This window comes from Cervus canadensis, chromosome 15 (genome assembly GCF_019320065.1).
Source record: "Cervus canadensis isolate Bull #8, Minnesota chromosome 15, ASM1932006v1, whole genome shotgun sequence".
NCBI lineage: Eukaryota > Metazoa > Chordata > Mammalia > Artiodactyla > Cervidae > Cervus > Cervus canadensis.
Window position 1 is genome coordinate 59,794,381 of NC_057400.1, and position 12,762 is coordinate 59,807,142.

At 35.8% G+C, this 12,762-nt stretch overlaps 1 protein-coding gene across 1 annotated transcript in view; it reads right to left on the bottom strand.

Annotated features, from left to right (window-relative positions):
• CERKL (ceramide kinase like) overlaps positions 1-12,762 on the bottom strand; it is a 126,880-nt gene that overhangs the window by 68,795 nt on the left and 45,323 nt on the right. The window contains exon 2 of the mRNA XM_043487443.1: positions 5,636-5,878. Coding sequence (XP_043343378.1) covers positions 5,636-5,878 — 243 coding nt within the window. The remainder of the gene's footprint in view (positions 1-5,635; positions 5,879-12,762) is intronic.

Genomic DNA, 12,762 nt, shown 5'->3' on the forward strand with positions numbered 1-12,762 from the left:
GTCAACCAGTTTAGGTTTTAATACCTTCTTCGTGTTTATCTCAATAGAAGAATAAGTTGGGGGGTGGGGGGAGTAAAAGATTGGCAGGAAAAACACTTTGGTGATTAAAGACAACATTCAAAATAAATAAAACAAAATATGCATTTTTTAAAATCCAGTGTTTTGAACAGAACTAGTTTAAAATAAAGTCTTTGGACTTAAAATAGTGATATCTAAAATTCAAGTGTAAGTCATTTATATTTTTTTGATGCAAAGTTTTATCACCCACCAAACAAGTTAGGTCTGCTTCAAACACAAATTCCTTGATTGGTGACTTTTTTTCTTGTTTCAATTTTTTTGGAAACCAACAACCAGTAACTGCCAGACCTGACACATTATATGTAGTAGACCATAGGGACAATGGATGTGAGACAGAGAGATAACTCACAAATAAACCCAACTCTGGGGAAATCAGAACCAAAGAGGACCAGGAAGAAGTAAACAATCACCCTGAACCTAGAAAGACCCAGGAAAGACACAGGCCACCTCCACTTACAGAAAGAGTCCTGATCCAATTGTAAATATTTGACTTTCAGGCAATAGGCACTTCAATGAACACCTGGATTACATGGCTCTGAAAGTGAAGAAAATATCAAGAAAAATGTTCTAAGACTGCAACCTTAAAAAGGAAGTATCAGTGTCATGCAGCATTTGGTAGAGAGCTTTGGAACCTCAAGAGCGCCTCTGTTGCATAACAAAGCTGACCCAGGACTGTCTTCCTGGGGCTTGGAGGCAGTAGCTGGCTTCTCCTAAAGGACCTACTGAGACCACTCAGGGGCAGAAATGGTTAACAGTCATTCATTCAGACCACCTTGATTCAGTTCCTTCATTTTTACTGGATGATTTCAACTCTGTTGTGTTTGCACTGGTTGATTTCAAAAGTCAATCTATTTGCTTTTCATCAGCAAAATTGCTCTGTCCTCCAGGACCATGCCAAAGAATATGATTTCATGTATTTCACTACCTCCAACTGTTATCAAAGTCAATGATACAAAAAGTAACATTTTCAAAGGATGATAGCCTAAGAAACATGTAGTTTATTCATCTCTCTAATTAGCTTAGATTTTAATCCTGGATCAAACCAAAGCATTACTCATTAAGCTGAACAAATATTTGGATAGTATTTTTGTGGGGTGTGTGTGTTTGGACAAGTTCCTCTTCTTTAATAAAATTGCTTTTACTAAATTGAGCTTGGTTGGGATGCCCCCTGCTTGCTTGCTGCTGGTTTTTATGGATGAGATATATTGCGGAAGTTGTCTCTCACATCACTCAGCCAGCCCTTCAGAAGCCCCAAGGGAGAAGATTTCTTCAAAACCTTCAGCGCAAGGAAGACCTTTGACTCTCCTGAACAAATGACCCATTCCTATTTTTTTTTTTAATTTTTTTTATTATTATTATTATTTTTTTCCAGTGGGTTTTGTCATACATTGATATGAATCAGCCATGGATTTACATGTATTCCCAATCCCGATCCCCCCTCCCACCTCCCTCTCCACCCAATTCCTCTGGGTCTTCCCAGTGCACCAGGCCGGAGCACTTGTCTCATGCATCCCACCTGGGCTGGTGATCTGTTTCACCATAGATAGTATTCATGCTGTTTTTTTGAAATATCCCACCCTCACATTCCACAAGTTCAAAAGTCTGTTCTGTATTTCTGTGTCTCTTTTTCTGTTTTGCATATAGGGTTATCGTTATCACCTTTCTAAATTCCATATATATGTGTTAGTATGCTGTAATGTTCTTTATCTTTCTGGCTTACTTCACTCTGTATAATGGGCTCCAGCTTCATCCATCTCATTAGGACTGGTTCAAATGAATTCTTTTTAATGGCTGAGTAATATTCCATGGTGTATATGTACCACAGCTTCCTTATCCATTCATCTGCTGATGGGCATCTAGGTTGCTTCCATGTCCTGGCTATTATAAACAGTGCTGCGATGAACATTGGGGTGCACGTGTCTCTTTCAGATTCCTATTTTATAGACCATGCAAGTCCCACGAACACCTGCCCATGTAAGGGAAATTTAATTCAATTAAGTTTTCATTTTCATTTTAACTTCTTTTTATCTCTTCTCAAATGAATTTAAAATAAGAATGCTGTAAAAGACCCACTGTTAAAGTGGAATGCTTTTAAATGTATATATAAATATATATATACACACACACACACATATATATATCTCTCCTCCCTCAGTCTCTCTCTATATAAATAGATATGTATATATACATTCTTTATGTTCCTAGAGAGATGGACCAAACTTTGGCCTCTGTAGTTTCCTGTTTTCTTAATCATGTTTCCTTACACTTGAAGGGACCATTTAAATAACAGGTCTCATAGTTTTCATAGGTCACGTCAACCCATCCTCTATATATACAACCGTATCAACTGACTGCCCTTGACCAACTTGGGTCCTCAGTCTTCTCAATCAATGATTTCTGGCCTGAAAACTTAACATCATCATGTGCCTGCTCTTTGTCTGGCACCCAGATCTGTCCTGAATCATCTCTACCCCAAACTATGCATCAACAACAGCTGCCTCTACCCTCGTCAACCTGGGAAATAGGAAAAAATGGCCAAAAAAAGAAGAAAGCAAGATTTATAAGTCTGTGAGAAAAGAAATCCTAAAACTCAGTTTGATTATATGCTAACTAGATACCTTTGGAAATCTAATGAGCTTTATACATTCAGTTCAGTTCAGTCACTCAGTTGTGTCCAACTCTTTGTGACTCCATGGACTACAGGATGCCAGGCCTCCCTGTCCATCACCAACTCCCAGAGTTTACTCAAACTCATGTCCATTGAGCCAGTGATGCCATCCAACCATCTCATCCTCTGTCGTCCCCTTCTCCTCCTGCCTTCAATCTTTCCCAGCATCAGGGTCTTTTCCAGTGAGTCAGTTCTTTGCATCAGGTGGCCAAAGTATTGGAGTTTCAGCTTCAGCATCAGTCCTTCCAATGAATATTCAGGACTGATTTCCTTTAGGATGGACTGGCTGGTATCTTTGCAGTCCAAGGGACTCTCAAGAGACTTCTCCAACACCACAGTTCAAAAGCATCAATTATTTGGCCCTCAGCTTTCTTTACAGTCCAACTTTATATGTGTATTCATGTATACTTTATTTAATATGTAAAGTATAAATATCATTCAAAAATTTAAGATACACTGAATTCATAAGGACATAATATTCTAGAAAACATTCTCTCTTTTTTCTCTGGATATTACCTTTAGGAAAAGCTACCCTGAAATATAGATAATTTAAATTATCTTCCAAAAACTGTTATTCTCATTAGATGGCCACACATAAATCAATGAAGTTAGAACACTCCCTTATACCATATACAAAATTTTAATTTAAAATGGCTTGAAGACTTACATATAAGACACAACACCACAAAACTCCTAGAATAGCACATAGGCAAAACATTCTGTGACATAAATCGCACTGATGTTTCATAAAGTCAGTCTCTCAAGGCAAAATAAATAATAGCAAAAATAAACAATGGGACCTACTCAAACTTATGAGATTTTGCACACCAAAGGAAACCATTAACAAAACAAAAAGACAAACTACAGACTGGTAGAGAATTGAAAAAGATGTACAAACAGTCCATACAACTCAATTTCAAAAAACCATACTTTCAAAAAATAGGCAAGAGACCTGAACAGACATTTCTCCAAAGAAGATATACAAATAGCTAACAGGCAAATAAAAAGATGCTCAATATCATTAATTGTTTGAGAAATACAAATCAAAACTACAATGAGGTATCACCTCACACAGGTCAGAATGGCCATCATCAAAGACTCTACAAATATATGCTGGAGAAGGTGTGTTGAAACAAGAACCCTCCTACACTGTTGGTGGGAATGTAAATTGGTGCAGCCATTATGAAGAACAGTATAGAAGCTCATTAAAAACACTAAAAACAGAGTTACTGTCTAATCCAGCAATCCCACTCCTGGGCATACATCCAGAAAAGCTAAGTGCTCTAATTCAAAAAGATACATGCACCCCAGTGCTCATGGTGGCACTATATATAACAGCCAAGACACAGAAGCAGCCTCAGGGTCCATCAACAGATGAAGGAATAAAGACGACATGGGTTGTATGGGTGTGTGTGTGTACACGTGCATCCGAACTTCAGTCAGGTCCAACTCTTGGTGATGCTACGGACTGTAGCCCACCAGGCTCCTCTGTCCATGGGATTCTCCAGGCAAGAATATTGGAGTGGGTTGCCATGCCCTCCTCCAGGGGATCTTCCCAACCCAGGGATCAAATCTGAGTCTCTTAAGTTTCCTGCATTGGCAGGCAGATTCTTTATTACTAGTGCCACCTGGGTGTATATATATATATATGTGTGTGTATATATATACACACAGACACATATGTGTAAATGTGTGTATATTTATATATGTATGTTTGTAATGGAATACTACTCAGCCATTAAAAAAGAATGAAATAATGCCACTTGCAGCATCATGAATCAACCTAGAGATTGTCATACTAAGTGAGGTAAGTCAGAAAGAGAAAAACAAATACCATATGATATCACTTATTATGTGGAATCTAAAAACTGGACAAATGAACTTATTTAAAAAATAGAAACACAGAGACATAGAAAACAATCTTATAGGTACCAAAGGGGAAGGGGGAGTGATAAATCAGGAGTATGGGATTAATAGATGCACACTACCATATATAAACTAAACAGTAAATTATTATATTTCACAGGGAACTATATTCAGGATCTTGTAATAACCAACAATGGAAGACAATAGGAAAAGAATATACAGACACACACACACACATATATATAACCAAATCACTTTGCTGTAGACCTGGAACACAATATTGTAAATCAATTATATTTCAATTAATAAAAACTGTTACTCTCAAGTCATCCAGTATATATATTCACTTGCTATCAATGTGTAGGTGCAAGAAAAATAAATTCTAATATAAGCTCAAAAGAAACACTCATAGAAAAATAAATATCCTTTTAAAAGCAGCTCCCAAGAAAACAATATTATTTAAGAACTGTTTTATTTCAGATTATCAAAGCTTCTTCACGGAAGCAGTCATTCAACGTTTACTACCTAAGTCATTTTCCAAGGTCAGTACTACCCCTTGATATCGAAGTCAGAAAAAGATACTAGAAGTACATAAATAAAAACTACACACAAATATCTCTAATGAATAGTAATGTTATAATCCTCAACAAAATACTAGCAAGCCAAATTCAGTAAAATATTAAAAGAATTATATACCATGACTATTTGGGATTTATTACTGGAATGCAAGTATGGTTCAACCTATTAAAAGTCAATGTAGAGAAAAAAAAAAAAGTCAATGTAGAACACCACATTAACAGAATGAAAGGAAAAAATTATATGATTATTTCATTGAGTGTAGACAAAGCATGTGACCAAATTCAACACCTTTCATGCTAAGAACATTTAACAGACTAGAAATAGAAGTAAACAACCTCAATATAATTAAGGGTTACTATATTGGTAAATACAATACCATGTTTAGATTTATAACCTACATCAAGGAAACTAGACTCATTAAAAATTTCCATAAGGAGTACTTACCTGCCAAAATTTTCTTGAACTGTCTAAACCATATGTCACAGTGGTCTTCACTTAAATTAATAAGATCAAGAGTAGAATCCTTTAATTTATTTTGTTCCTTTTTCAAACATATGAAGAGAGTGATTCCTAATAAAGTACCACTTCTCTGCTGTTTAATTGAATAACGCCGTTTCAGTTTGACAGAGAATATGTCCTTGAGTTCAACAAATTCTTCTTTATGTAGAAAATCATACTTGGAATCACCTGAAAAGAAATTAAAATTTCCAGTCAAAACCATTGTGTTTATATTCTTGTATGTATGAAAAATAGTGAAAACTCAGAAAATATTTACCATCTGTAATTTTACTGATTATGCTTTGTCAAGTCCTATATGAGATGAGGAGGGGAAAAAAGAAAAATTAGGTCCATTATCCCATAGATAGAAAAAAATGGAAGAGAGTCCCTGCCACACAAGGCCTAGGACATTCATATTCAATGTATGAAGAATTCCAGGAACAAAAACAAAGCAACATATCAGTAATACTAAATTAGTATCATGCAAGAGGCTTCCTGTTACTTACAGGGACAGACTAAAGTAATGGAAAGAAAAGGATTCACTAACATAAGTGAGTTTGAGGCAGGCTGTTGAAGGCAACATGAAAGGGAAAGAAAATGTACATTCTTGGTAAAGAGATACATGTGCAAAAAGGAAATGGTGAGACTGCCGTGAGTAGAAAACATAATGAATTCCTACCAATCTAAAAAGAAAGATCCACCTGAATCTTACTAAGTTGCTGTTGTTGTTTACAAACCTACATCTCATGACTTGATGGATGGGATAGAAGGAAATTAAAGAAGAATAACAATAATCTTTGTGGGAAGGTCATCCACCCGAAAAGGCATCTACTGCAATGAACATTCTGAATCAAAACAAAATTATAATGCAGGAATTATCTTTGATCTTTGTGGTTTTTGGCTTCCTTGAAGGTGATTTATAAGAAAAAGAAATGATTCAGACCTCAGGTTTCTTTCCCTGAAGATTTTCAAGGATTAGCAGAAGGAAAAGTTTGAAATTCACATTAGGATGAGTCAATGAAAAGTGGGATAAATTTACTGGTGAACACAATAACACTGAATTATTTTGTTTCATTGATTTAGGATCCAAAACAGTTTAACATGGATATAACTATGTATCATTTAGTTTAAGAAACTTCTGTTGAATGCTTTGTGTTAAACACTATGCAGAATGCAAGAGAGAGAAGTTCTACTACCTGCACTGGAGTGGGCATTAATTTATTAGGGATTAAAATAGATATTTAAAGTAGATATAATTGGGATATACATAAAAGAATTCTGGTATCTCAGAGGGTCATATTAATTTTTATTGGAAAACCCAAGAAAAGAATTTGAACTAGACAGTTTTACAGGGTTAGAGAAGGCAAATAATGGATTTCTGTGTACAGCACAACAGAGAGAGTAGACAGGCAAGTTAGAAGCACATACAAACACACGTGTCACTGTGCGCTGTGCCCATTGTATGTCGGTATTTCTTTCATGGACTTTGGCTTCATCTTAAATATGGTCCTTTCCATCATTGTACAATGATCGCCAGTGAATTTGAATTTGGTTCTCTATTCAAATCCAGTGGGATGGAAAGAGGTGTGCATATATGAGAGATTCAACATGTTTTAATCCCGAACAAGGATTAAAACTTTTTGTTATTCACTGTCCTAATGTTATACTTCACCTGGAACACTTATTCTCTTAATCAAGACCCTTCCCAGGGGGTGCGTTGGGACCCACTTCCCCTAAAGGCTGAGGACACTTGAACTGAAGTTGGGAAGGCTCCCAACAAGGTGCAGAAGAGGAAGTCTGAGTCCAGATTTATCGTGAGTCCATGATAAATCTTCATGCTACACTTGGGAGTTTGCTCTTTGAGCATTGATCCCAAGGTGGTGTACATTTTTCACCCTGTAATTTAGTTTAGCAAAGATGATTATGTCATCAGGATAAAGATTAGAAAACACAAGCAAGACATTGGAGGAATGGAAACCAGTCTATGAGGCTTGGACTAAGGTAGAGGAAATGATAGGAATGTGCTTTCCTTTTTAATAATTGTACTGGAGAGAAAAATATTATGTTTAGAAGTTTTTTCCCCTAAAAATTTATATGTTATTGAATATTAAATTTAACATAAAATTAGAATATTACATAAATGCAAATTTAGAATTTATTTATATGTTTGTGCAGAGTGGATAATTATTAGCTGCCTAACATTCCTCCTACAGGCAAAATATAAAACCACATCTTTTGTTTCAGTTCAGTCACTCAGTTGTGTCCAATTCTTTGCAACCCCATGGACTACAACACACCAGGCTTCCCTGACCATCACCAATTCCTGGAGTTTGCTCAAACTCATGTGTGTCGAGTCTGTTATGCCATCCAATTATCTCATCCTCTGTCATCCTCTTCTCTTCCTGCCTTCAATCTTTCCCAGCATCAAGGTCTTTTCCAATGAGTCAGTTCTTCACATCAGGTGGCCAAAGTATTGGAGCTTTGGCATCAGTCCTTCCAATGAATATTCAGGACTGATTTCCTTTAAGACTGGTTGGATCTCCTTGCAGTCCAAATGGCTCTCAAGAGTCTTCTCCAACACCACAGTTCAAAAGCATCAGTTCTTTGGCACTCAGCTTTCTTTATGGTCCAATTCTTCCATCCATACATGACAACTGGAAAAACCATAGCTTTGACTAGACTGACCTTTGTTGGCAAAGTAATATCTCTGCTTTTTAATATGCTGTCTAGGTTGGTCATAGCTTTTCTTCCAAGGAGCAAATGTCTTTTAATTTCATGGCTTCAGTCACCATCTGCAGTGATTTTGGAGCCCCCAAAAATAGTCTGTCATTGTTTCCATTGTTTCCCTATCTATTTGCCATGAAGTGATAGGACTGGATGCCATGATCTTTGTTTTGTGAATGTTGAGTTTTAAGCCAGCTTTTTCACTCTTTCACCTTCATCAAAAGGCTCTTCCGTTCCTCTTTGCTTTCTGCCCTAAGGCTGGTGTCATCTGCATATCTGAGGTTATTGATATTTCCCCCAGCAATCTTGATTCTAGTCTATGCTTCACCCAGCCTGGCATTTTGCATGATGTACTCTGATATAAGTTAAATAAGCAGGCTGACAATATACAGCCTTGACGTACTCCTTTCCCAATTTGGAAACTGTCTGTCGTTCCATGTCCAGTTCTAACTGTTGCTTATTGACCTGCATACAGGTTTCTCAGACAGGCAGGTAAGGTGGTCTGGTATTCCAATTTTGGTATGTATATTGCCTAAAGTTGCTTCCCTGGTGGCTCAAATGGTAAAGAATCTTCCTGTTATGCAGGAGACAAGGGCTCAATTCCTGGGTTTGAAAGATCCCCTGGAGAAGGGAATAGCAACCCACTCCAGTATTCTTGCTGGGAAATCCCATGGACAGAGGAGCCTGGTGGGCTACAGTCTATGAGGTAGCAAAGAGTCGGATACAACTGAGCAACTGAGCACAATCTTATAATATTCATTATAAGCTTGTGTCTCACATTAATTTAATTTTTATGTAATCAAACATACAACAAATAAGACCGCCAAAGGGGGCAGGTAGGAAGTGAGGGAAGGATCACTGAGGGGAAAAAATGAAAAGGGTGAAATATGTATTTTTTCACTCAAAGTCCTGTATTATAGTCTCAGTTCCTGGCCATGTGTACTTTACTTTGGCAGTAAACAATTCAATGACTATTCCTATTTAAAAATCTCTTGTAATTGCAAATTTAAAGATACTAAAACACAACAACCAAGATCCAACTTAGTAGTAAAAACTAGCAGAATTTATGGAAACAGGGCAAGAATACCTATTATTACTCTTACTATTCTCAACTTTCTGCTCACTATCACACACAAGGAAAATTACATAAAGACAACTGATGGTGGAAGGGGGAGAGGGAGAGATGAAACTATAGCTATTTATAGACAGTATCACAATATAGTCACAAAACCCAAAAGAATCTATTTGAAATCATTAGAACTAATACGAATATCCAATAAGGAAGCTGGTTACAAATATATCAATATCTAGAAAGAAAAGATATTGGGGATAAAGAGACCCTATGCAAATTATTATCCAGGAACAAATTTATCAAAATGATCCTGGACTTGTTTGGGTAGAAAAGGCCATACAAAATAAATTGAGAGAAAATGAAGGCCTATCAAGTTCCAAGATTACATTATTTTTACGCTAGTATTCTCATTATTACTACTTATAATGCAATTCCAATCAAAATCTAAATGGTATTTTCTTTGATGTAAGGAGCAAGGGAACTTATCAAATGATTTGTAAATTTTCTTGGAATAAATAATGAAGAAAAATGTTTTAATAGTAATGAGGAGAAGTACATACCCAGTCAGATAATATCTTGTAAAGTTATAATAATTAAAACATCTAGAAATAGGTAAATGAATGGTTCAAAGAAACATTTGCAAATATTTTAAAAGTCACAAATGTGATAATGGTAGTATCCAAAATCAGTGAGGAATATTTAGTAAAAGATGACTTAGAACTGGTTCATATTTAAAAAAGAAAAGAAAAACTATATCTCTGTTTCATAATATACACTAATATTCCTAGATTACAAAGAACTTTATATAACCATAAATTAGTAAAGCCATAGTACGGCAATAAAGGCAGACAAACAGAGACTGAGATACATAACATCAAGGTTATTTAATGCCAATAAAGTCCTAAAGACCCATAAATAGAAGTCATAAACAAAATCCAACTGGGAAGAAATATTTGCAACATATGACAGTTAAATAATCTATTTAATCAAGAAAAGAAACACTTCAGTAGAAGAGTACATTAAAGACTCAGGCAGGCATTTCACAAAAGAAGAAATGCAAATTGACCAATGAACATATGAGAAAGTTCAATCTAATTAGTAATCAAAGAAATGCAAATTAAAACAACAAGATACCACTTTTTGCCTTTTAGATTGGCACAAGATCAAAAATAACGCTCACTGATGGTGCGGGCAAAGGGAACCAGTCCCAGCGCTGGTGGGAATGCAAAAATGGAAACTGCTGGAGAACAAGTTGGGAATACTTATCAAAAGATTTCAAAATGTTAATTGCAGCAGTATTTATAATAGCAAAACTATTTGAAGCAGTATTCATGATCTTCAATAGGAGAATTGCTTAATCATCATCTTCTGCAACTCACAATGAGAAAATTAGACCCTTGTGTTCTGAGGTGGAAAGACATCCATGTTAAGAGGTATGAGTAAGTGGAATAAAAAGCAAATGACGATAATCTGAGAGGCTGATCTCACTTTCATGAAAAGGAGAAAAAAATCCACGCAGAAAACACATAACAAATAGTGGTTATCAATGAAAACAGAGATATAAAGGAGTATAAGATTAATTTTTACTTATAAACCTTCCTTTCTGTAATCAGCATTATATTTTATCAGTTTTTTAAAATGAGAAAAGGGAAAATGTTTTAAAATATGCATATTTTTGATCGAGCAATTTACTTCCAGGAATTTACCCTAAGGGAATAGATAATATGCACAATTTAGCTAAAAGAATGCTTACCCAAGCATTATTTGAGTGAAACTTGGAAATAACCTAAATGTGACCTAACAGAGTATTGGTTTTGGAAAATGAAGCATATTCATATACTATAATGCTATTCAGCCATTAAAATGTAGAAATCTGACTAGAAAAGTGTCTAAAACAGTGTACCACATTTCCATTACTGTTTTGTATATATTTATTGAATGCATAATATATGTGGAATGTATTTCCATATGCACATATGTATGACGATGCATATGAAAACTTGAAAGGAGAGTGAGATTGTGAATTAGTTTGCGTATATGAATTTCTAATTTTCCTACAATGGAAATATTTCTGTAATCAACTGAAAAAGATGGTTTTCTTGCTCATCCTAAAATAGTTCCTGGTCATATTATTCATTTTTTTTTTTTTCTAAAACATAAGGGAAGCTAATATTTAATTAGTGTGCGCTATATGCCAGACATTGCCCTCAGCACTTTACACCTATTATCTCATTTAATCCTTACACTACCCAAGGTAGACGCTTTTCTCTAAAAACGAGGAATTCAGGCCACAGCATTTAAGTAACTTGTCCATGGTCATACATCTGTAGGAGCCAGATCCAAGATCTAAATCCAAGTACTTTGACTGGTCTTTACCAACACTACACAGAAGTAACGACCTTCTTGAAGTAAACACACACTCATCTGACCTTCTGGATCTGTTTTTTATTCTAGTCAAACTTAAAACAGTAGACAAGCCATTGCTCCGTCTCTAACTAGATCCTAGGAAAACAGCAAAACCACTCATATGTCTTAGTAGACTTGATCCTTAAACAACCCAGGGTTGCTTAAAGGTACATCCTCATCATCAAAAATCCATATATAATTTATAGCCATCCCTCTATATTCACGGTTCCTTCCATCCATGGTTCCACATCCAAGAATGCAAACAAGCACCATTTACTACTGATAAAAACTTGCATATATATGGACAAACACGGTTCAAACATATGTTGTTCAAGCGTCAACTGTACTTCATTCAAAACTTCATGGTGACCTTCAAGGAAATGGAAGGTTAGACTGTAGCAACCAGGAGCTGACAGAACTGAAAACTCTGAAAAGGCCTGTAAATCTCTGAATGGTATTTCCTGCTTTCCCAGCTTGGACTTCTAATCTGTTCCCACATTTGCCCACAGATTCAAATCTGGGGTTTTCACATGCCTGATCTCTTCGCCAGTGTGACAAGAGGAAACTAAGAGGAAGAACCACAGATTTACAACAAACATTTTGTTTTCATTTGAAATGAAAATAAAGATAACTGATTTGTGAATAAAATAGTTTTTGCTTGTTTTACAAATTTCTAACAATAGGCAAATGTTCTTCAGCAATCTATTTTCCTCAGCAGCTATAGGAATCTCTCAGGTGCCAATTTCCTACATAGAAATTCTGGTCTGTTATTCATTTCTGCAACGTCACTCATTTACACAACATGAGTAAATCAGCCCAGTTCTCTCTAATCACAGGATACACCTCATTTTAAACAAAACTGTTTCCTAAC